Source organism: Podarcis liolepis, assembly GCF_965112155.1.
Source record: "Podarcis liolepis genome assembly, chromosome: 5".
In the NCBI taxonomy this organism is placed as follows: Eukaryota; Metazoa; Chordata; class Lepidosauria; order Squamata; family Lacertidae; genus Podarcis; species Podarcis liolepis.
In genome coordinates this window covers 85,329,316-85,354,348 of record NC_139556.1, presented here as the reverse complement: position 1 = coordinate 85,354,348, position 25,033 = coordinate 85,329,316, and the positions used below count along the sequence as shown (strand labels likewise).

The window sequence follows — 25,033 nt, the reverse complement described above, 5'->3', positions numbered from 1 at the left end:
AAAACAGGTCGAATCCACCACACATTTTATTTTATGGTCCATTTTATGCAAAAATATGTGATAATTATTTGGGCCCCTTATTGAAGGAGGGGATTTATTGCACTGACTCTTACAGAGTGTCTTATCTGTTGAATAATTGTAGTAATGACCTTGTGGAGAATGTGACAAGATAATATTAGGCTTGCCATATGAAAGGAAAATTCCTGACATTTCCTGGTTTCCGGGTGTAAAAGTGGCGTCGAATCAGGCAAAATATCAAGGAAAACCTCAGGGGTCAGCAAACTTTTTCAGCAGGGGGCTGGTCCACTGTCTCTCAGACCTTGTGGGGGGCTGGACTATATTTTGAAAAGAATTTTTTTTTTAATGAATTCCTATATCCCACAAATAACCCAGAGATGCATTTTAAATAAAAGCACACATTCTACTCATGTAAAAATACGCTGATTCCCGGACCATCCGCGGGCCGGATTTAGAAGGCCATTGGGCTGGATCCGGTCCCTGGGCCTTAGTTTGCCTACCCATGACCTGGATGTATGGCAGCATGATGGAAAAAAGCAGCGGAAACAGCTCCAAAAGCTTAAAATTACTCTTTAGTAAATTAGCTCAACAATTCTGCCTTCTTTTATAGCCCTTGATAATATGCTCCTGAAACTTGCAGTGCAGAGGGTGGCTTAGGATGTGATACAGGGGGTTGTAGATTGAGGAGAAACTGACATAAATTGTGCCCCCTTTCATGAACTGAATGATAGGATCAAAACCATTGTACATAAATGTGAGGGTCTTTTTGTCACTCTGAAAGTCTATAATGAAATGTAAAATATACTGTAATTTTGCCTGAATTTTGTTCTTATTTGCAATTTTATTTTTCTTTACGGTACTTTGTTATTGTCATTTAACAATCATTTCAAGCCAATCTGTTAAAACGCAAGCACTAGTTCATTTCTTGTTTCTTGTGGCTGATAGCCTTCCAAACGCGTAGATGTAGAAAATCAGAGATAAGGGGCTAAGAACGAATTGAAATAATGCAACTGGTAGTTCAGTTTTAACTTATACATTTTTAAATTTATTTACTTCATTGCAGAGATATTTGAACACTCTCAATTATTTTAGAAATCAATTTCACTCATCTTCATTATGGATGTTTTGTTGTTGATGTTAAAAAAGCTAGGGGTTGTTGTATTTTAGGGGAAATGTGTTCATCCCATTGACAAGCCTAAATCCAGCCACTGATTTACTGAATGCTAGACACTGGTTTAAATGCATTTTTATTGCTAGATACAGTTAAACATTAATAGTTCCATGTTGTTTTTCACACAAGATTGAGCAGTTGGCTGTGGAGCCCTAACACTTCAGCAGTGCCTGTTTGTCAAAGATGGGCATCATTCCTAACTTTACTAAGCATTCTGTCTCCCTAGGGATTTCAGCCAAGATGAGCAGCTGGTAAATTCCCCCCACCCCTTGCAAATCACGCTAAGAGATCAAACTTAAATTGTATTTCAGTCTATGCTCATGTTGGCTTCCCTTTCCAAATAAACATAGTCAACCAGGGTTGCATATTTTTCAAGAACTTTATGGCATCAAAACAGGGAAAAGATTCTTGGAAGTGTTTCTATTTTCACTGGTGCAATGTTTTCTATCCAGGAGGAACATACCTTAGCCCATGAGACAAGACCTCCCCCTCCTCAAAAAGACCCCCCCCAAGAAAATTCACAAAATTCATCTCAATCGTTAAGGAGATGGTTCTTTTAATAGCACGGTGCAGAAGAGTGTAAGCTGTATAATTCAGTGCTTTTGAAAACGGCATAGTTATATTTTAACTACAGGGATCAAAGGATACTTTCCCCCTCCCAAGCAAATGCTTTTAAGACATTTATGCCTTCCTCGAATGTTCCTTCTTAATGTTGTGTTTTTCTTAATGTTTTTGTTTCTCTCATTCTCCCTTGCTAGATGGGAAGGAAAGAATTTACTGGATTGGAAGTCTCCTTGATCACCCTCTTCCTTTTGGCAGCGATTGTTGCCAGTGTTTTGATTGGGCTTTTAGCAACAGGCCATACTGGATTCAAAGGTAATGGTTCAGAAATCCATGAATTTCAGCAATCAGTGAGTCATACGGCAATCTAGCACACTGGTTGTCATAGTTTTTCTGAAACAAAAATAAATAAAACTACACCCCCCCCCCCCAGTTATGTATACTCTTGCTGTTAGCAATGTGTTTTGTTTGCTTGTTGATTTTAGTCCCACTAAGAAGTGAAGAATTTGGTTCATCATGTCTAACAACTAGGCAATAGATCAGTTGATAAGATACCACAGCAGTCTCGCAAATATGGTGTATCTTTCCTGGGGAGATGCTCAAGAACTATAAGGTGACGGTTCTTTTCCATCTCACGTGGAACAGGTTCCAACCTTTCAAAACCCAAGTTTATTTTTATGAAAAGGTATGAAAATATGCCGTCTTCAAAATGTTTGTGGGAAGCAGGTTGCCTCATGGTTAGCAGCAGCAAGGAACTAATTAGTGAATATATACAGCTAACTTTAATGAATGACATGAATGTTAAGCCAATTAATCAGTTAACATGGAGGCTATTATCATGCTTAGTTGCAGCACCTCTTTTTCTAGAAAAATAGTACTGGTTCACACCCAACTCTCTAAGGTTTAAGACTGCAATCTTTTGAATTCAACCTGGAGATTCAACCTGAGACTTTTTGCACTCAAAGCACTGAGCTGTGAGATATGATAGACGCTTCTCCCATGTTTGTGGAAATTATGTGCTGAAAACCTTGCATCCATAAACCTGGGACATTTCACATATGGAATTTCCTTTCTCAGGAACCTTGAGACCTGAGACCTTGGCTCAGGCATTGGGCGTTCTCCCTCCCCGGTCCCCAGCCGGGGACCTAGGGAGCATCAGGGTTATCCAGTGTGTGTGGGGGGATGGGCCGGCTCTGGAGAACATATGTTCAAGCAGAGATGGCCGCCCCCGTAACGCCGCCGCCGCAGGAGGGAGCAATGATGACCTTTCGGTGTACGGCCAAAGTCTCCCTTCAGAAAACCCCTTTAACGGGGAACCCTGGTATCGCCGCCGCAAGAGGAAGATGGACAAAAGGATTCCGCCCAAGACCTGATACCGCCAAAGTTGTGACATTTTGCTACGGGAAAGGCGAAACCTGCCAATGCAGGGAAATTCCTTTCCGGCCCTTTAACAGCGACCTTAACGTAGCAGCGCCTGCATACCTGTGAAGAAAAGTTAACCTGCAAAATAAGACCTTAACTGAGGGTGGGTAGGGTGGGAGAAGCTCTGGAGCCAAGTGAGGATTCCTAGGTAAGATCCTCCCTCTATTGTGTGGGCAGGTAATCCCTCCCCTACCTGGCCTGGTCTCCTTGGCAACGCTTCCCCCAGGTGGGATTGGACAACTGACTGAGGTAGGTGGAGACCTCCAGGTATCCCACCTGAGGGAAGGCAAAGCCAAGCCTATGCTGTTGGAGCCGCTCCAGATCTAGGGGCTGCACGCGTCCACGCAAAGGGCGCCCCCCATTTTAAGCGGGGAGCGGTCATTCTCCTGTTTGTTCCCCTGATAAACAAACTGATGCTTTTCAGTTTAGGCTGGGATTTACTCAAACCAGTAGGGGCTTATTTTAATAAACTATATATTTTATAATATAGTTATAATATGGTACAATCAATTATTCTTTAGTTAGCATCCATTCCAAGGATTTTGATGGGAGAGATTTGGCATGTGCTTAACTCTTCCGCTGAAGTCGGTGAGGCTTTAGAAGTGCTTAAAGAGCCAGTGCGGTGTAGTGGTTAAGAGCGGTAGTCTCGTAATCTGGGGAACCGGGTTCGCGTCTCTGCTCCTCCACATGCAGCTGCTGGGTGACCTTGGGCTAGTCACACTTCTTTGAAGTCTCTCAGCCCCACTCACCTCACAGAGTGTTTGTTGTGGGGGAGGAAGGGAAAGGAGAATGTTAGCCGCTTTGAGACTCCTTAAAGGGAGTGAAAGGCGGGATATCAAATCCAAACTCTTCTTCTTCTTCTTCTTCTTAACTGCAGCAGGATCCTGTCTGCTCTTTTTAGTTTTTCATTTATCTTCATCTTTAAACCACGTTATTCAATCTGAGCAGATGAACAGGTTGGCAGGAGGGCAAAAGCAAAACAAGCAACAATTCATTTTCAAAATATATATAGTTACTTTAAGCAAATTGGATTGAATACAAGTAATTTGTCTGAACTGAGAAGTAAATCAGACTTCTAGTCTCATAGCAAAAGAGAGAGGGGGGAGAAGGGTGGGGGAGAAAAAATTAGTTGTTATGAAATAAGCCTTTTTGTGGAAAATATTCCTTAGATGAGAGCATGGTAGCTTAAACCAAACACTCTGAGGGGAAAAGTACAGAAATATTTCATGCTTTGCGATGTTTTCACATTTTCAGCTGTTAGCTTAAAAGGCAGAAAATGAAAGATTTCTGTTGTTTGTTCTGAACAGAAACAGGCGTCCATTGACATGCTATTGTGGGGTGGTTGTATGCTGTCATTTTAATATTTGTTGTAAGGTAAAATACAGTGGCGTAGCGTGGGGGTGCAGGGGGGGCCGGCCACACCGGGCGCAACATCTGGGGGGGCGCGTTCGCACTCGCAGCTCTCTGCCCCTACCTGGCTCACTCACTCTCACTGCAGTGCTAGCTGTGCGAATCCGATCCGAGCCGCTGGGTCGCCGCCAACTGTGGAGGGGGTGGGTGCCAGGCATGCGGTGCGGAGAGAGAGCGAGGGACTATCTGGGGGAGGGACAGTGCAGCGGCCGCCCAGCGCAGCGCTGAGCGCGGGAGAGAACCACACCAGACCAGCCCAGGCAGCAGCAAGAAGAAGCTGGCAGCGGCGGCAGGTTAGGGGTTAGGGGGCGCAAATTACTTGCCTTGCCCCAGGTGCTGACAACCCACGCTATGCCACTGGTAAAATATTAGTTGTACACCACCCTGAACACAGGAGCCAACTCCTAGGAACCATTGGGGCTTCAGACCCCACAATGAAATATTTGAGGGGGCCAGGCCCCCAGAAAGTTGATGGACATTCCCATTCAAATGGTGGGTGTGCACTGTGTCATGTGACTGATTATGCAGGGCGGGGCTTCCTTGGGTCCCCACAATATTTTATTCAAGTTGGCACCCCTGACCCTGAACTCAGTTTAGAGGAAGGCAGTTTAGAGGAAGGGTGGTATAAAAATGCAGTAAAAAAAATATGTAAAGCGTTTCTACTCTATAGCTGAATGAGCTCCCACAGAAGATTTCAAAGCTCAGCAATAAGTACCTGTCCTCAAGTTTACAGTAGAAGATGACACAGAAGGAAAAGGGAATGGCAGGGAGAAGGAAAAATAAACTCAAACATTAGTTCTTAGATTCAGAGTTGTTTGGTTTGAATAAAAACAAGGGCCAAGACTATCCCAGGCTCAGCCTATAGGTGCAGAAGTACACTAATTAGTTTTTTGTTACAGACCTCTGATATAAAAAGATAAATGAAAGCTGGGGATCTCGGCACCCATAATTTGTGTCGTTTTAAAATACATTCTTATATTTTGTTATATTTGCTCTGGCCTCTGACTAATGCGATAAATTGATTGATCTCTTGCAGAATTTTCTCCAACTTGCCCAGTTGTGCAACCGTCGGAGAGAATAGACTGCATCCCAGATACATTGGCAACAAAGGTACATATAATGATGATGATGATGATGATGATGATGATGATGATGATAATAATAATAATAATAATAATAATAATAATAATAATAATAATAATAATAATAATAATTAGAGTAGGAAATCAGTTATCAGCTGTCTGTGGACGAGAACATATTAGGATTCAAAGTTAGCAAGGATGGAAGGATTGAGGAATTGGAAATGGCTATTCCTCCCCATGGAATTATTTCAGAGAGGAAGGAGATGCCTGGCCACACTCTGCCATTGTGGTGATTCCTTATTTCAAGGGGTCTGCTATGCAAAAGAATAACAGAATCATAGAACTGTGAAACTGGAAGGGACACCAAGGGTCATCTAGCCCAACCCCTTGCCTGGATCATGTTCTGTTACTCCCATGGAGGAAATTATGGGAGAAAGCATGGCTGCTCCTATGCCACTGCTTATTTTGGATGCTGCTGCAACTTTCTCCCTACCAAAGATTGCAAATGGTTTATATCACGCTGTCTATACTTGCCACATTTTTCCGTGTATAACACAGTCCCGTGTATAAGACACCCCCTCTTTTTTGGGACTCCAAATTGAGTAAACAGGAGGAGATTGCCGAGAGTTGTTGATCTGGGGGGGGGGGATTGCCAAAAATTGATCACCCGCAGGGCCGCCACAGCCAATTGCACGAACATCAATGAAGCAACCAATCCTCTTCATGCTCACCGAAACCAAGCGCCAATCACCCACCCAATTCCAGCAACAGCCAATAACCAGCGGACCTTGACACACCCACCAATCACCAGCAAATAATGCCCTTGAAAATCTCCTGCTTGCAGCAGCCACCAATCGCCCATCCCATCTCTCCACTGTCCATGTATAAGCATAGCTGTCAACCTTCCCTTTTTTGCGGGAAATTCCCTTATTTCAGCGCCGTTTCCCACTGCTTCCCGCTGCTATCCTGGATTGTTAGGTATCCCGTAGACTGTCTCCGGGTCAGGTGAGGCTGCTGATCCCTTATTTTCAAATTTGAAAGTTGACAGCTATGCTGCTGATCCCTTATTTTCAAATCTGAAAGTTGTATAAGATAACGCCCAATTTTCAGCATAATTTTTGGATAAAATAACCTCATCTTATACATGGAAATATACAGTAATTGTTGTGAAAATGGAAATGCAGGCAGATGAAATCCAGAAACTTTGGCTTGCCAGCCTTCTGTGGTTCAGGAGCTCCTGTCAGCAGCTCCTGGACTTGAAAAATCTGCATTGACCTCTGTTCAGTTGGGGAAACCAGAAAGCAATTAGCTCTGTACTATCATTTATTTATGCCGGTGAACGTTCATGAGAGGTCTGATATTGAAGGTCTGATAAGAGTTCTTCTCAGTGGCAAAAGTCCTTTCTCCAGTAGTATTTGCTTTCATGAACAATTTATGTGGTTATAGGTGAAATTAACGGTTGGTAAGCTTTAACCTTTTTACTCTCTTATCTTTTTTTAGCTTGGTCAATCATTATCATAGTGTGGTGTCTCTAGTTATTTCTAATACTGATGAGGAACTGGTTATTTTCTGTTCCCTCCCCCTTCACTTTTGATATGGGCTGATTGATTTCCAAAGATATGTTAATCAAGAAGTCCCTGAGGTGTCCCTGAGGCATATGTCCATCTGTGCAAATGTCCCCATTAGGTACAGAGGAGAGATTCCATTATAAATGGAATTTGATGCCTCTGATCAAGCTTTGCCCATGATGGATTGCTTCTTGCATTGAACATTTGCTTATATATGAGTCACTTATGCAAAAACCTATGTATAACATAAATAATATGTATGAAAAAGTCAAGCCCCGTGTGTTACTATATTTCTGTAGCATAATTGTAAAACTATTAATACTTAAGGCTTGATTCCAGCATAATACTATCTAAACACATTCTGTCAGCATGAGAATTCACATTTGTGCAACATAACTTTCCCTCCTTTCCTTTCCCCTACATATATTCTGGGTTGCCCCTCATCCCATAGGGACATATCTGGGAAGGGTACTGAGAATAGGGAGGAGAAGAGGGACTGTTCCATCGTGCAAGCATAAATCCTTGCACTATTTGTTGTTGTTGTTGTTTAGTCATGTCCGACTCTTCGTCACCCCATAGACCAGAGCACGCCAGGCACTCCTGTCTTTCACTGCCTCCCGCAGTTTGGTCAAACTCATGTTAGTAGCTTCAAGAACACTATCCAACCATCTCGTCCTCTGTCGTCCCCTTCTCCTTGTGCCCTCCATATTTCTCAACATCAGGGTCTTTTCCAGGAATCTTCTCTTCTCATGTGGTGGCCAAAGTACTGGAGCCTCAGCTTCAGGATCTGTCCTTCCACTATAGAATGAGTTAATTAGATATTGCCTAAAGTATTATTTTTTAAGGAACGCGGGTGGCGCTGTGGGTAAAACCTCAGCACCTAGGACTTGCTGATCGCATGGTTGGCGGTTTGAATCCCCGCGGCGGGGTGCCCTCCCGTTGCTCGGTCCCAGTGCCTGCCAACCTAGCAGTTCGAAAGCACCCCCGGGTGCAAGTAGATAATTAGGGACCGCTTACTAGTGGGAAGGTAAACGGCATTTCCGTGTGTGGCTCTGGCTTGCCAGAGCAGCTTGGTCACGCTGGCCACGTGACCCGGAAGTGTCTGCGGACAGCGCTGGCTCCTGGCCTATAGAGTGAGATGAGCGCACAACCCCAGAGTCTGTCAAGACTGGCCCGTACAGGCAGGGGTACCTTTACCTTTACCTTTAAAGTATTTTTTAAATACAATTATATGCATTGATTCATCCAACTGATTCATTCCGTCAGCTCAATGATATATGCTTGAACATTTGATCTTTCCCTATCTCCCCCCCCGCTCTGTGCAAAACCTATATTTTTTCTGGGGTTCACCTCAACCTTTCAGAGCAGATTTGGGAAATGTGCAGTGTGTGGGGGAGGAGATGAGAGGGCAAGGAAGGCCACTGAACAGGCAGAAATCCTTGCACTGACAAAACAACTGCCCATTCTTCTGCCACATCTGTTTATGTGGGGGCTACTTTAGAAAACATGGAGTTTATCTGTGTATACTATTATGCGTATAATAATTGTATAATATAATATTTGAGGCTTTTAAAAAGCAGAACCTGGAACCTGAAAACAGCCCTCCTTTTTATCAAGATCAAGAAGAGAAGGGCGAGAAATCTGTGCAGATAAACTGGACATTGAGATTTTCAGAAGATTCAATCTTTGTTCCCATGCACTGAAGCTTTAGAACAGGGTTGTGATCATGTGCAGCTCTGCCTTCTCTGCTTCCTCCCCAGTTAACAGGAGGCTGCAGCAGGAAGGAGGATACTTCCTTCCACTCATGCTGGCAACTGGATGCAATCCATTGTGATTAGACTGTAGGTCACATCCAGGGGACCCTTGTGGATAAAGCTTAGTATGGCTTAGAGAAGTGTGAATGTGCAGTCCACTGTATATATTTACAAGTGAGGAAAAATACAGCAACAGATAACACAGCAGCAGAACAGGCTACCAGGGCCCAGCGAGTACTGTGATAGAGGGATGTGACAGACCTTGACATTTCAGTGCCCTGCAGGGACTCTGCAAGTAGAAGGCAGATATGCTGGTGCATAGATTTAGAAGTGAATTTTTCTAGCAAATAATTTCTTCAAGGTAGAAGAAATGGAAGAAAGAAGGCCCCTTTGCTGGCAAAACATACCCTTCCTTCTCCCCTCCCCTTTCAGGGATGGATGTTGGTCTTTCAGATTTCAGTGACACTCTGTCAAAGGCCAAATCTGTGCCTACCGCCTCTCACCTTCCATTCCGCTCAATTCACTATGTCATTGTTGTCACGCCCTTTAGCGCTCCCTAGGCTCAGCACCCAGGGACGCGGATGGCACTGTGGGTTAAACCACAGAGCCTAGGGCTTGCCGATCAGAAGGTCGGCAGTTCGAATCCCCACAACGGGGTGAGCTCCCATTGCTCGGTCCCTGCTCCTGCCAACCTAGCAGTTCAAAAGGACGTCAAAGTGCAAGGAGATAAATAGGTATCACTCCGGTGTGAAGGTAAACGGTGTTTCCGTGCGCTGCTCTGGTTCACCAGAAGCGGCTTAGTCATGCTGGCCACATGACCCGGAAGTTGTACGCCGGCTCCCTCTGCCAATAAAGCGAGATGAGCGCCGCAACCCCAGAGTCAGTCACGACTGGACCTAATGGTCAGGGGTTCCTTTACCCTTTACCTTTAGGCTCAGCACCCAGTGTGATGGAACCGGTTGCACTGCCCAAAATTTGCCTCTGTCCCTTTGCTTGATGAGAAACGGGGAAATGAAGATGTGTTTCGGAAGCAAGGGCAATGGAGAGGACTTCTCCAGGACGTCCCCTGCCTTTGCTCACAAGCACACCTTTCTCTCTTCCTTTCCCAACAAGGAAAAAGAAATGGAGGAATAAAGGTGCATTTTGCAAGCAAAGGCTGAGACCTTGACAAACCTCCTTTTAGACCTCACCACTGCCAAGGGGTGCACTCCCACATAGAGCGCACTGCAGTAATCCAGCCTTGGAGCCGCAATGCCTTTAGTACTGTGGTCAAGCTCTCCCTGTTCTGGAGTGGCCTTAGCTGTCCTACCAGGCTTATAGGTAGAAGGTGCTTCTGGTCACTGAAGGTAGAATGAGAATGTGCATTCATGCTCATCTGAACTTGTATAATCATCCACATTTGGTCATGCCCAACTTCATGTGATTCCTTCTAGACTGGGTTGAATGTTTTGCAACGAGGTTGTGTTGGGCAGTGAAGCTACCACTGTGGTGTGTCAAGATTGGAGGCTACTGCTTATCTTTATTTTACTGTTCAGAGTGAGGGCAAAGACAGAGCTCCTCTCTCTCTCTCTCTCTCTCTCTCTCTCTCTCTCTCTCTGTGTGTGTGTGTGTGCGCGCATGCATGTGAATTAGCCACATAGCCAGAACTTCTTGGATACCGAGCACTCTAATGTCATTGTGTTAATTATGTGAACCTTGCTTGAATAAACCCTCTCAATTTATGCTATTCCTTAAGAAACAACAGACTGGGGAAAACAGGTGAGCAGGTGCAAAAATGTAGGGATCTCACAGAAACTTTCTCACGTACAGACCATCAATTTTTGCATTAAAAAATAATAATCATGGATCAAACTCATGAAATGCTGATAATTGAAATGGGGAAATGAAATACAGAAGCCGTGCAATTTAAGTTGGTTGTTGGAAGACCAGGGTGGGGGTGGGGTTAAGAGCTTCAGAAGTGTGCACAAACATTTTTCCTTCCAAATATTTCTCTTGTTAATGGGCAATTTCCTTGTGATAAGGAACTAGCCTTTCTGTGAAGGTAAATGTGTGTTGGTGATTAAGAGCTTCTATATAAATTCATTAGTTTACAATGTACTGTAAGATGAATCACAGGAGATTATGGGATAACATCCAAAGGTTGCTTCGCAGTTGATTCTTGATTGATATGGCAATTGTCTGAATGTTTTAAAGTCCTCTTTTACGAATTGGTGTGGGAAGAGAGGTCGTCACTGAATGAATGTGATAGAAATGAAGGAGTGAGCACTTCATCCCGGAGAATGCAACCATTGTATATTTTGTTGTTGTTGGCACATAAATGTCTGCAGAATGGGAAAGATGTGTTTGAACATGTATAATTCTCCCCCTTGGCTATATAAAAAGTGAATGTCGGAAAGTTTAGAATTGGCTCTTGCAACTGGAAGATGAGCAGAGGTATTTGCATAACTATTCAGTCTGCATAATAGGGCTTAAATTTGAACTTTTCTGAAGTGTTCAGTCATTTCACTTCCACTTAATGATCAGTGGACCTGCCCAAGTCTGCTTCAGAATTAATCCAGAGCAATGAAATGAGTTTCCTGACTATCTCAAGAATGCTACAGCTCTTGTGTTCCTGAATGATGTGATAAGAGGACACCGTGGGATCCAGGGCTTCTGTCTCTGCCAGCTTAATGGGGCATCGCTGCCACTCAATGTGGTTTGGGTCTGGTGCAACTTCACACTGGCTTAACTTGCACCAGATTGCTTTACACTAGCTTCCCATGCATATGATTGCTCCCTGAGTCACAGAATGGAAGCTTTCTTTCCATTCATGGATAATGCCAAAATTGCAGAAGACGACAATTTAATCTGCTGGCATCAGCATTTACAGAACAATGACATAAATGAGTCCGGTGGGCTCATGCCATTGTCCAGAAAACGAATTTGGAGAGTATTGCTGCTTCTGAAATAATGCCACTTTTCTCTCTTTATAATGTAGGACATATGCACGCTCCGCGGCTGCTGCTGGAGCCCTGAGAATGAAACAAGCATACCCTGGTGCTACTTTTCCAACAGCCATGGATACCAAGTAGAAGGAGGCCAGACAGACACAGAAACAGGTAGGCGGAAGTAGGTTGTACTCCAGGAATAATAAGCACACTCTTTCATTAAATAGTATTGTGATGGGATGATTAGCTGCTTGTGCATAAAATCGTGATCCCTCAGAGTTTGTGCTCCTCCACAAACCTCTGTGTGTGACAGAGCTCCTCAGACATGTCTGCCCTAGTCACTTGCAGATTCCGACAGTGGTTGTTTTCGGAAGCGCTTCCAGCAAAGAAGCTCCTTAACGGAAAGACGTCTTCTGGACTCACGACGTGACAGCTTCCGGCGAGGAATGGGTCTCCCTATGGGAGCTTCTGACACCTCCCCGCTGTTCTCGCTGGACGTGTCCCTGAGCCCTCCCTCTTCCCTGCTAGTTCCTGCTTTAGCTGCTGCGTCTCTCTCCGCATTCATGAGACCTTCCTCCAGAGACCCATCTCTCCCCCTGCTGGTCCCTGCTTTCGCTGCTGATTCCCTCCCAGCCTCCGTGAGCCCTCTCCCCACCTGTTCCTCCGATGGCAGTTCCCTGACAAGTATGGAGGCCAGCACCACTAGGCTGATCCGCTGTTTGATATGCATAATACAAACTAAGGTTGAAAGTCTTTCCAAAGAATTTGTTCTCCATCATATGGTTGTTAACCAAAATACTAAATAAAAAAGCATACTAAAACTGTGAAGTTAAGCACTTAAATATGCTACAGCCATGACTTCATTTTCCACCCCCACCCATGGCCGCCTGCAGAAGACAATGGGACTGACCCAAATTGTCTATCAGCAAATCCATTGTATCACTTGCTACTTCCATGTTTCTCTTTTGCCTCTTTTGTATCCTGGTGATGCATTTGGCCCAAGAGCTGTTAGTTGTTAACTCCTGTGCTACATAGGTTTAGGCAATATTGGAAGCAACACCCTTTGCTTATCACTTCTTTTTCTTGATAAGGATTTGAAACTACACTGACAAGAATACCTGCACCATCCTTGTTCGGAAATGATATTGAAAGGCTTGTCCTGACTGCAGAATATCAGACCGCAAATCGCTTCCGGTTCAAGGTTAGATTGTTTATTAAAGCAATAGTCCAACTGACGGGTCACACTCAGAATTGGGTTGCATGTTGATCAAAGGCATTTTACACTGCAGCTCCACCATACACGTATGTGATAAAAGGACACGGGTGGTGCTGTGGTCTAAACCACTGAGCCTCTTGGACTTGCCGATCAGAAGGCTGGCGGTTCAAATCCCCACGACGGGGTGAGCTCCTGTTGCTTGGTCCCTGCTCCTGCCAACCTAGCAGTTTGAAAGCATGTCAGTGAAGTAGATAAATAGGTACCGCTGCAGCGGGAAGGTAAACAGTGTTTCCGTGTACTCTGGCACTCGTCACAGTCCTCCGTGTGCCAGTAGCAATTTAGTCATTTTGGCCACATGACCCGGAAAGCTGTCTGTGGACAAACACCAGCTCCCTTGGCCTGAAAAGCAAGATGAGTGCTGCACCCCATTGTTGCCTTTCACTGGACTTAACCGTCCGGGGTCCTTTACCTTTACCTTCACCTTACATGGTTAAAAAAAGAGGGGGGGAAATGACAACATTGGTTCCATATTGCATGTTTTGTAAATAAACCTTTTTGAGGGTTTAGGGAATCCCTCAAAGTAGACTGTGATTTTAATACTAAAGGAAGCACACATTATAGAATATGTCTCAAACAGACCCAAAGTAACCTTCCAAAGCTCTTTAAAACTTAAGACATATTGAAGATCATTTTACATGAATATATGCTGCAACAGGACCTGTCAGATTTATATCAGAATACTGTGGGCCTGCTGGTTCACATTGTCACTGTCAAATTTCCCGATAATTTCCAAATATTCACTTGAAAAGCTGTCATTGAAAATCACATATTGTCAGGTTGCCGAATCTGGCATGTGGTATTTGAAAACGAATATCAATATAAACACAATTATTTGGAAATTGGGGTAAATCTTAGCAAGGTTGCAGAGTGCTGAGATTTCCTGGTGGTGACAAAAGCAGTGATTAGCTGAGCATCTCCACCAGTGAGTAGCTAATCCTTTGACTGCCCAGGTATCTTCAATGGAGGAGAGTTCAAGATAGGAGAAGGCTCATAGCTCAGTGGTACAACATTTGTTTTGTATCCAGAAGGTCCCAGGTTCATTTCTACTTAGGATGAGACAGTTCCTCTTCTGAAACCCTGAAGATCTGCACCAATGGAGCTACATTTCTCAGAGTTCCCTAGGCATAGGGATTGCCTGCTTAACCACCCTGGGAACTGCAGCTCTGGGAGGGGAATAAGGTAAAGGTAAAGGGACCCCTGACCATTAGGTCCAGTTGTGGCCGACTCTGGGGCTGTGGCGCTCATCTCGCTTTATTGGCCGAGGGAGCCAGCGTACAGCTTCCAGGTCATGTGGCCAGCAGGACTAAGCCGCCTCTAGTGAACCAGAGCAGCACACGGAAATGCCGTTTACCTTCCTGCCGGAGCAGTACCTATTTATCTACTTGCACTTTGACATGCTTTCAAACTGCTAGGTTGGAAGGAGCAGGGACTGAGCAATGGGAGCTCAGCCTGTCGTGGAGATTTGAAACGCCAACCTTCTGATTGGCAAGTCCTAGGCTCAGTGGTTTAACCCACAGTGCCACCTGCTTCCCTGTGAGGGGAATAGGGGTCTCCTAAAATATTGACAGGTCTGGTCGTGTATGTCCCCCAAATTTAAGCGGGTTGGATCAAATGACCCTTAAACCCTACAGTTCTGTGATTCTATAAGCTGATTGAGAGTCATCATTGTAAAGGTTTGAGGTAGTGGAAGTCGAGCATGAAAGTCTCATCTTCTTTTGATTTTATCGCCGACAGATTGAAACACACCTTTTTTTTAAAAAAAAAAATGTTAGTAAAAACGTGTTGGTCAGAAAAACAATTATTTTATGTTAGTTTATGCTAATGGGATGAAATTGATAAAAATGTGTTTTTAATGAATGAGTCTGAAGAACATGCAGTGTATCAGGAAATTTGCATGGACTCATTAACTACAGCTGCAGAGAGTTGGCTAATGAATACAGTGTTTAACTGTACAGCAGTCTTAACACAATTAATTATGTTCATTAAACATGTAGCATGCATACCACATTCAGAATGCATTGTGATGAGGTATAGATGGTATTCAATAAGTAGAAGTTAATTCTGGGTTCCCCATGAACTTTGTTTTAATTGTTTCATTTTTTAAATAGATTACAGATCCTGATAATAAGAGATATGAAGTCCCCCATCCAAATGTTTCACCCTTTCGAGGACCTAAAGCAACAAATACGAACTACAGAGTTGAAATAACTGAGAATCCTTTCAGCATCCGTGTGATTAGGATGAGCACTAACAACGTCCTGTAAGTCACCATTTTATTTTTAGTACAAGTAACATTGCAATCAACTGTTCATTAATTGTCCAAGCACTTCCATCCCTGCCCTCCACTACCCCATAAAATTAGTACCATAACATAAAAGAATGTAATAAGGCAGCGGATCTCAATATTTCTCGATAAATTAAACCTTTTCCACATTGATAAAACTTTTGTGTGAACCCTGCACATTAGCTAGGGGAAGTTAGCTTGTTGAAAAGGATTCTGGGAAATGTTCTAGAGTGAGCAATTATTCTGGGACCCACATCAAAGTGCTTAATTGTACCTGTCAGACCTTGCCATTGCTCTGCATGCACTGAGACTTCACCCTGTGACAAATTTAGCAGTCCACCATGGTTGTACATTTATTGGGTGACAGTCAGAATTAGTGGGCAAGCTGTCATTCAGGGAAACTTATTTATTATTCCCACTAAATATATATGATTATTTATAAGCTATCAAATATTAAATCATTTTAAGAGTAGCTCAGTCATTTGAAACCAGCAGTTTAAGAGAAGGCAGTAAAATATTAACACATTTTTAAAACATCAGAACCTATGCACATGCATTGGAGATCGAATGTTGGAATAATTCGTTTCCCTCACAACTGATGTTCTAATCAGAGTTTGGGTGCCTGGAACCTCTGCAACAGCTGGACAAAAGCTGTGCATTCATAACCTAAGAAAATTATAGTCTGGAAACTCTCAGTTGTGGGGATAGGTAACAGGGAAAGAGAAAATATATATTCCATTCTTGATAAACTCTCATGTAGCAGCAAAAATTAAAAATAGGGCTGAAGCACGGCTGTGCTCTTTCGAGGTCACCATTACCGTGACAAACAAAAGACAATTAATTAGTTACCTCTCCTAGCTTTGGAGCTGGCTTCAGCACAACCTATTACAGTGAAAACAATCCTAGACTATAGAGCTGTGGAATTTAAAGTTCTGAAGCATCCTATGTATTTGGGAGGCAGGTGCAAGACACCTGCTTTGTATAGCTAACAAAAGCCAGAAGCAGATTACACAGTCCAATTGTGAATTCATGAGAACAATAGCTTATAGCTATTATTTTTTTTTTACAAGAGGAATTAAATAGCAGTAGTTCCATGTTTGAGAGATTTCTTCTGGTTAGTACCTCTTGTGAGATTTTAGCCTCTTTAAAAGGTAAAGGTAAAGGTACCCCTGCCCGTACGGGCCAGTCGTGTCCGACTCTAGGGTTGTGCGCCTATCTCACTTAGGAGGCCGGGGGCCAGCACTGTCCGGAGACACTTCCGGGTCACGTGGCCAGCGTGACGAAGCTACTCTGGCGAGCCGGCACCAGCGCAGCACACAGAAACGCCGTTTACCTTCCCACTATAAAGCGGTACCTATTTATCTGCTTGCACTTAAGGGTGCTTTCGAACTGCTAGGTGGGCAGGAGCTGGGACCGAAAGACGGGAGCTCACCCCATCGCGGGGATTCGAACAGCCGACCATGCGATCAGCAAGCCCAAGGCACTGAGGTTTTACCCACAGCGCCACCTGCGTCCCTTTAGCCTCTTTAACACTATCTTTATAAAATGCAGGGGGGTTTTGTTTGTTTGATATGCAGCTTTATCAGATATTTGGACGTGGTTTGAAACAGGAATTGCTGCTTGTGGGTGTATATACTTACATGCATTCCTTTTTAGACCGAGAAAGCTAGATCTATATCATATTTCACATTGTCTTTTCTCCACATGTGCATGTCTGACGCTATTCTCTTTTGTCCTTACTACAAATGGACTGAAGATACTTTGTTTAATCATGTGAACCCATTTCAAAGTTTATAAATTTGGGGATGTTACAAATCAGTGAAATGTCAGAGGGTATGTAAAAATGACCTCCGCATCAGACAAAGAAAGAAAAAGTTTGCTCTTTTTGTTATCGTATATTTTTTATTTGGGTCCATTTTCATATGAGGAACACGTTGCATTCAACCCACCTCTGCATGCAATTTGAGATGATACAGTTCTCACAGATGGCACATGCAAGTGAGACACATTCAATTTGATGCTGAGGAGGAGGAGGAGGAGAGGATGGGAAAACTCATTCCCATCTGGATGTTATCCAGATGAGAAGCCACTCACTTCCTTGTCTTCATTATTATAAGTGCAATATATTCCAAGACAGATGTCAATTCATACAGGAACATGTCGTAGCCTGGTCCTAAAGACACTAGGAACTTCTTATCATTCCTTGTAGAAATGTAAAGGAAGCCCTTCAAGGGCATTGCACAGCCAGCCTGGTAGTGTATGATGTTTGCATTACCTTGACCAATGCTGACTGCAGCCAGTCAGTCAGTCCTTGGTTTCAGGATGCAACTGTGGTTCTTCATCAGGCATGGGCAGGCAAGGAACAGAAGGGAAACAAATGGGACCACCGGCAGGTAGGAGGTCAGCTACCAGATCACGCAGAAAAGGGACAGAGAAGCAGTCGAAGTGGAGCAAAAGAAATGAACGGGTTGGGGGAGAGACAAGGAGAAAATCAGTAACTGAGGTAGCAGTAGAAGGTTGGAGGAACTGGAAGTAAATGAAAGGTCAAATGATGATGATGATAATTAATAATAATAATAATTTATTTATACCCCACCCATCTGGCTAGGCTTCCCTAGCCACTCTGGGTGGCTTCCAACAAAATATTAAAATATAGCAATGCATCAAACATTAAAAGCTTCCCTAAACAGGGCTGCCTTCAGATGTCTTCTAAAAGTCTGGTAGTTGTTGTTCTCTTTGACATCTGGTGGGAGGGTGCCACTACCGAAAAGGCCCTCTGCCTGGTTCCCTGTAACTTGGCTTCTCACAGCCAGAAGGCCCTCAGCGCTGGACCTTAGTGTCTGGGTAGAAAGATGGGGGTGGAGGCGCTCCTTCAGATATACTGGACCGAGGCCATTTAGGGCTTTCAAGGTCAGCATCAGCACCAACAAATGATAGCAGGGATCATGCTCTGAGGCGGCAGTTCAACCGAGAAAGTAGGAAAGCGGGCAGAGTCCTCACACTTAAGGCAAGTTGCTTAGACTGGTGAGCTGTTGTGAAGGCAAGGCCTCTACAGAGTATTATAAATTCCTGTTGGCTTGGGGAATCAGCTAACAACAATCAAGCTGGCATGTCAGCTGATACTTTTCAAGCTGGAACTGCATCCTAGAAGGCACTCATTTCTTTAAGGTTTAGGATGTGTGACTTCCAGAAGATCCAGAGTGCTGATGATACAGGAGTTAAGGTATTGCAAGAGATCAGCTGCTAAAGTCCCGAATTAAAGAATCTCCCTGGCACCTTGTACATTCTTTAATTTTTGTTTCAGAGGAGAAGAGATGTCTGGTCCCATAATAGGAGATACATAGGCCTACTGTTGAAAATATTTAGGCACTTCATTTATTTGGTAGATTTCTTACCCACACTTTACCATGTGGTCCCAGGCTCCACTTATGTTCTTGTCGCTCTTCAAACAGGTTCGACACCAGTATAGGACCACTTGTGTATTCTGACCAGTTCCTGCAGCTCTCCATCAGACTGCCAAGCTGGAATGTTTATGGTATCGGAGAACAGATCCACAGGCAGTATCGGCATGATTTTAACTGGAAAACGTGGCCCATTTTCACTCGGGATGCTGCACCTATTGGAGTAAGGGACAAATAAAATGTTTTATTATGAAGTGAAAGACGAATCAGATATGCAAACGGAGTAAATGTGTTTGAAATGTGAAAACATTTTTTACTATAATCGGAGGGAAGTTACAGTTGTTAAAGGGCACTATTAGCAACACCTCCAAATCTCTTGCTTATTTTGAGGTGAAGTCTAAGCTTTCAATATTACCCATGAATGGAATTGTGCCTGAAATATTTTGACTAGAATTCTTACTCATGATTTTAATAGGATTGAATGCCTCATATGGCATTTTGTCTGAGCCATATGTCTATGTATTATGAAGAAACTGTCAGTTTCTGCTCAAACATGCTGCTATGTGTTTATCACTGAAACTGCCTCTCTAAGAAACTGCCTAAGAGCATAAATTATCCAGACCTGACATTGCTACAAGTTGTTCAAAGAAAATTCTTGACTTCTGGAATGCTGAGGTTTATGCCCATTGCAAGAGGAAAAACCACAACACAATTTTAGTTGTCTGATCAGAATTAGCAATGATTTATCTGTCAACTATAGCACATTCTCACAGAACAAAACAATAAAGTGGTCTGCCAAGACCCAGAACAATTTCCAAGTGGTCCATTGGGCGAGGAGGAGTTTAGAAACCACCAGTGTAAGAAAAAAAGGAGTTTGCCAAAATTATCTTCCATTCAAAAAACCCTTCACCAAGGTCAAAGAGTCTTCTGTGAAATGGAATATGGTGTTAGATGCAACCCCAATGTGCTTCTTCAGGTGGACCAATTTCAAGATGATGAGGGCTCAAAAGAACCATTTACTGCTTTCCCCACATCAGAAATGAGTATAAGAATCAGAACTTAATTTATAATTGACACTTTCAACTGACCCCACACTCATGCCTTTAACAGCAGGAATTCAGCCTGTATAACTTTCCCCATATGTGCTCTTAAAAAGCTGGTTCTAAATAAACAGGGGCATTAAAAAGGGACACCACCTGAATGGAAATTTAACCATGACCTTTAATACAGCTGAATCAAGCCAACTTGATAAAAATGAGCTCATTAAATTCATTTTGGCCCTGGACTAAATTCCAGTACATCTGTCACGACTAGATGGCCCTCCGCTCAAAACAGTAAACCAATATTTTATGCTGGATTACCAAGATAAATGATACTGATCAGTATTAGGGATGTGAATCCTAGGGAACGAAATTTAGTTCAGTCATCTCATTTTGATTCTTTGATGGGCAGATTTTATAAAGCCTTTTAAAGTGCATTTCCAAAGAGGTTTTGAAGATTCATGGCATGCATATGGGCTCTGCATATTTTAAATTGCTATTTCCCCCTCCCAAAGGAGATGCACAACCTGTATGGTGCGCAGACTTTCTTCTTATGCCTGGAAGATGGCAGTGGACATTCCTTTGGTGTATTCTTTATGAACAGCAATGCCATGGGTAAGGATTATGAATGTGATTATGCTTCTCATCGTGCTTTTGATCAGGGAGCTTCCCGTTCTTCTGCATTATTTTACATATGGAAAGATGCCTCTGACGCCTTAGAAATTATCATTCTTAAATGACACTCTAGGCTATCATTAGTAAAGCAATTGCAGCAATTGCAGGATTTTTGTCACCTGGAAAATATCAGATATAAAAATAGCCATTGGATTAAAATCACATCTGTGATTTATTAAATCAATAAATAATTGTATTTGCTACAAATACAGAATACGTTTGAGAAAAGAAAAGTGGTTAATAATAATAATAATAATAATAATAATAATAATAATAATAATAATAATAATAAATTGTTTATACCCCGCTCATCTGGCTGGGTTTTCCCAGCCACTCTGGGTGGCTTCCAGCAGAATATTAAAATACAATGATTCATCAGATATTAAAAGCTTCCCTAAACAGGGCTGCCTTCAGATGTCTTCTAAAAGTCCGATAGTTGTTTATTTCTTTGACATCTGATTATATAAATTTGCCAAGGAGGTCCCCCACATATTTTGTGGGCAGATAAGGAATCCAGAAAAGTCTCAGAATTTTCAAGTTTTAGAAAGTGGCCTCCCCAAATTCTTCACACGTGGGTGGTATAATGGTGTGTGGGGAAGGCGAAATTCTCTTTCTCCGAAAGCTCTCTTCTGAGAAATCTCAGATTACTTTGTGCCCAATGATATTATGCTGTTAGCTCATGGTGGTGGATGAAGGGAAGCACTGGCTTAAGAGAGGAAGTCTAGGAGGAGTAGGAGCCAAGCTCCAACAATATTGAAAATAGATTCACCTTTGCGTCCAAAATTCCTGCATGGTGAAGCTGGGGAGTTCATTACACAGAATATACCTCAGGGGAAGAGAAGACTGAACTTCTTCAAAAGTGTTGGAAAAACTCAAAATATAAAGTATTGTTATTTTAAACTGCCCTCATGAATTTCCCAGCAGCCTTTCTGGGAAACCTGTTTTGTCTTTACCATATTGAAACAGCACAAACATATATGAACTCTCTCCATTTATTTACATTATCCTTCCACAACATTGTGTCATTCATATACTGTATTATTGGACTACATTATTGGCTGGGGCTGAAGGGAGTTGGAGTTCAACGACATTTGTAGGCCAGCAGGTTTGCGTAGTGAAAATGTAATGCAGTTGTGGATTATAGTCATGGATCACTTTCTGTTAATCATGAACTCTAAATACAAAGAACCTCAGGGCACAGATTGATAGTGAAGTAATTCCCACGCATGATGCGACCCAACAATTCAGAAATAAGACATTACTCACAGGTGTGCTATCATCTCCCTCGCATTGCAAATTGATCTCGCCAGTATGGCAAAGGAGAATGCTTTTGTTTTAGCTCACCTTAATATGCTTTTTCTTCCCCTGGCAGATTTTGCTCTCCAACCTGTTCCAGCTGTTACATACAGAACAATTGGTGGGATTCTAGATTTCTATGTCTTCTTGGGAAATACTCCAGAGCAAGTTGTTCAAGAATATCTCTCGGTATGCTTCTCTGGCATGCAAGATTTTACCGTTAGCAATGGTAAACTGCTTGCGTATCTGCGAAAAGCAGTTTGCAGGGGCAGTGTTACTTTTAGTCAAACGATGTGTTAATCATTATTTTTATGCATATTCCCTTTCTTTGAGCCAAAACTGAACACGCCCATGTGCGATAAATGCCTTTAATTATGCCCTTGAAGACAAAAGAAACAACGAACCAAAGACTCCAGGATGCAGTAAATGATTTTCAAATTAACTACTCCTGTGCTCTTTGGATTTTATACTACGCTCTCTTTCTCTTCCCTTGATGTCTTCCCCTTTTAGCTTGTTTATGTGTTCAAATCTAATGTCCTTCTTAGTGTAGCAGTAGTTCAAACTAAGGGAGTCTGCTCCTGGCTGACACTGCTAATAGTCCCATTCCAACCCCAGCTCCTCCTCCCCCCACTGTAGTCCAAACAATGGTATAAGAATCAATGGTAGACAGATTATCTGAAGACAACAGCCTATTTGGAAGGGAAAAGCCCCCATTACCAAATTTGGTCAGACTGGGGGTTTTTTGCCCATCTTCCACTAAACAGTTGCTTTCATTTAGAAATACAGTGATGCAAAAACCACCTTTTATCATCTTTTCATGTCTTAAACTTGCAGCTGATAGGACTCCCACGAATGCCTGCCTACTGGAATCTTGGGTTCCAGATCTGTCGCTGGGGTTACACGGACATTGCTGACCTGAGAGCTGCGATTCAAAGGAATCGGGAAGCTGGCATACCATATGTAAGCATAATAGTTCTGATCAGTTGGGAAATTTGCCCTTTATTCATACGCATGCTATTATTGTAATGTGATCTTGGCTTGGGGAAGCAGGTCCCGTGCCACTAGCAGAATATATGAATGGAGTTGAATAACTATGTAAATATTAATAGACTTATTATATCCAATGGGTATAACTCACAGCGACTGACAAATGGTTTGACAGGAGTGGCATAAATTTGGAGTAACTTGAAATTTGTTCTCTGAATGTTGATGCTGTGAACTTGGAGACATCTTTAGCTAGAATTACAACAAGCCCATGTTGGAGAACGCTTTTAGCCTGATAGCCATATCTCCCCATGGAAAACCTTTTTCTGGGGACTGAATGTCACAAGTAGGTAGAGGGAAGTGGTCAGAGCAATGGATATGACTTACCTTTGTTCAGCAGATTACTTTCTGGTTAAGCCAAAACCAGGGATTTCCCTATAATCCCTCCCAATACACCTCTGTTCATGCTCTGCCTAGGGGAAGCAAGAGGCATGTTTACATTACATCCCCAAGAAAATGTGGGGATGTTAATGATAGTAGGAGAGGATATATTGATTAAATATTATCCTTCCTTCACTCACACTAATGAGTCATGTAGCAGAGCAGATTCCCCTCAATACAGCAGGAATCTAGTTTGCAGATTCATTTGAATCTCTTTAGAGTGGTGATGTATGGAAGTGAAAGCCGGACCATAAAGAAGGCTGATCGCCGAAGTGAATTATGGTGCTGGAGGAGACTCTTGAGAGTCCCATGGACTGCAAGAAGATCAAACCTCTCCATTCTTAAGGAAATCAGCCCTGAGTGCTCACTGGAAGGACAGATCCTAAAGCTGAGGCTCCAATACTTTGGCCACCTCATGAGAAGAGAAGACTCCCTGGAAAATACCCTGATGTTGGGAAAGATGGAGGGCACAAGGAGAAGGGGACACAGAGGACGAGATGGTTGGACAGTATTGTCGAAGCTATGAACATGAGTTTGACCAAACTGCGTCAGGCAGTGGAAGACAGGAGTGCCTGGCATTCTCTGGTCCATGGGGTCACGAAGAGTCGGACATTACTTAACGACTAAACAACAATAACAAAGTTAAGCAATCCAGTATGGCTTGATCAGGATGGATTGTTCCTGGTGTCCCCTTTGATCCCTCTTAAAAGAATAAAGACACAAGCATATTTCCTTAAAAGTAACAAGAGGTTTGCTCATATTCAGTTCACAGTATGATCCCTGAAGGCAGACGTAAGCTTGTAGTTGCAGAACATGGTATGAGTTAACCCCGTATGGGGATTGAGCCCATGTGCTGCTGACTGAGAGCCAGCAGACAGCAAAATACATTAAGAGAACAAAATGGCTGCAGGAGAGCAGCATAGCATCAAGAGAAAGAGATGGCTGCATGACTCTGCTCTTTTATGGAGTCAGCCAGGGTCATGTCCATCTCCCTGGTCACATGCAAGGGGAGGACACTCCAGGCCAGTGGAAGTTATACTGACTGGAGTAACATCCCCCTGGCCGTATCCACTCCAGGGAAACAAGGAATGTTGTATTTGACTGCTCCACAGTGGCCTAGCGTGGGGGGTGCCAGGGGTGCCGACCGCACCGGGCGCAACATCTGGGGGGGCGCGAGTCCAGAGGGAAGGGACAAGTTCCTTCCTCCGCCGGGCTCCCCGCCGCCACCGCCAGCCTTGCGCCCTAGCGCGCGCGTCCCCCGCCGTCGCTGTGGCTGCGCTCCGCTCACTGCTCGCAGGAGGAGCAGCCGCTGCAGCAGCGCCGCCGCCGCCACCGACGCCTGGCCGGGCACGGGCAGCCTCTGCACCCTGCCGCCGCCGCCATCCCCTCGGCCCAGCCACAGGCGGCGGCTGCTTCTGCCTCCATCCTCCTCCGGGCAAGCAGCGTTGTTTGCGCAGCAGCGCCAGCGGCAACTCGCAGGTTAGGGGTGGGGGGGGCACAAATTACTTGCCTTGCCCCGGGTGCTGACAACTCACGCTACGCCGCTGCTGCTCCAGTGGATTACATCCCACAGAAAAGCTGTATGAAGCGACCAAGACTGGTGAGGGGTATAAATTAGGTATAGTCCCCAGATAAAGAGCCCTGGAGGTCTGTATTTGGAGGTTCACTGCCTCTGCAATAGCAGAAGTATTGTTTCTTAGTTGGGAAATTGTGTCCTCCCTAA

The 25,033-nt window shown here is 43.6% G+C and overlaps 1 protein-coding gene across 1 annotated transcript in view; it reads left to right on the top strand.

Annotated features, from left to right (window-relative positions):
* The window catches only part of SI (sucrase-isomaltase), a 144,880-nt gene that overhangs the window by 459 nt on the left and 119,388 nt on the right, over positions 1-25,033 (top strand). Inside the window, exons 2-10 of the mRNA XM_083503737.1 lie at positions 1,948-2,065; positions 5,619-5,692; positions 11,964-12,084; positions 13,005-13,114; positions 15,298-15,449; positions 18,926-19,097; positions 20,430-20,529; positions 21,962-22,074; positions 22,720-22,845. Of these exons, the coding sequence (XP_083359863.1) occupies positions 1,948-2,065; positions 5,619-5,692; positions 11,964-12,084; positions 13,005-13,114; positions 15,298-15,449; positions 18,926-19,097; positions 20,430-20,529; positions 21,962-22,074; positions 22,720-22,845 (1,086 nt within the window). The remainder of the gene's footprint in view (positions 1-1,947; positions 2,066-5,618; positions 5,693-11,963; positions 12,085-13,004; positions 13,115-15,297; positions 15,450-18,925; positions 19,098-20,429; positions 20,530-21,961; positions 22,075-22,719; positions 22,846-25,033) is intronic.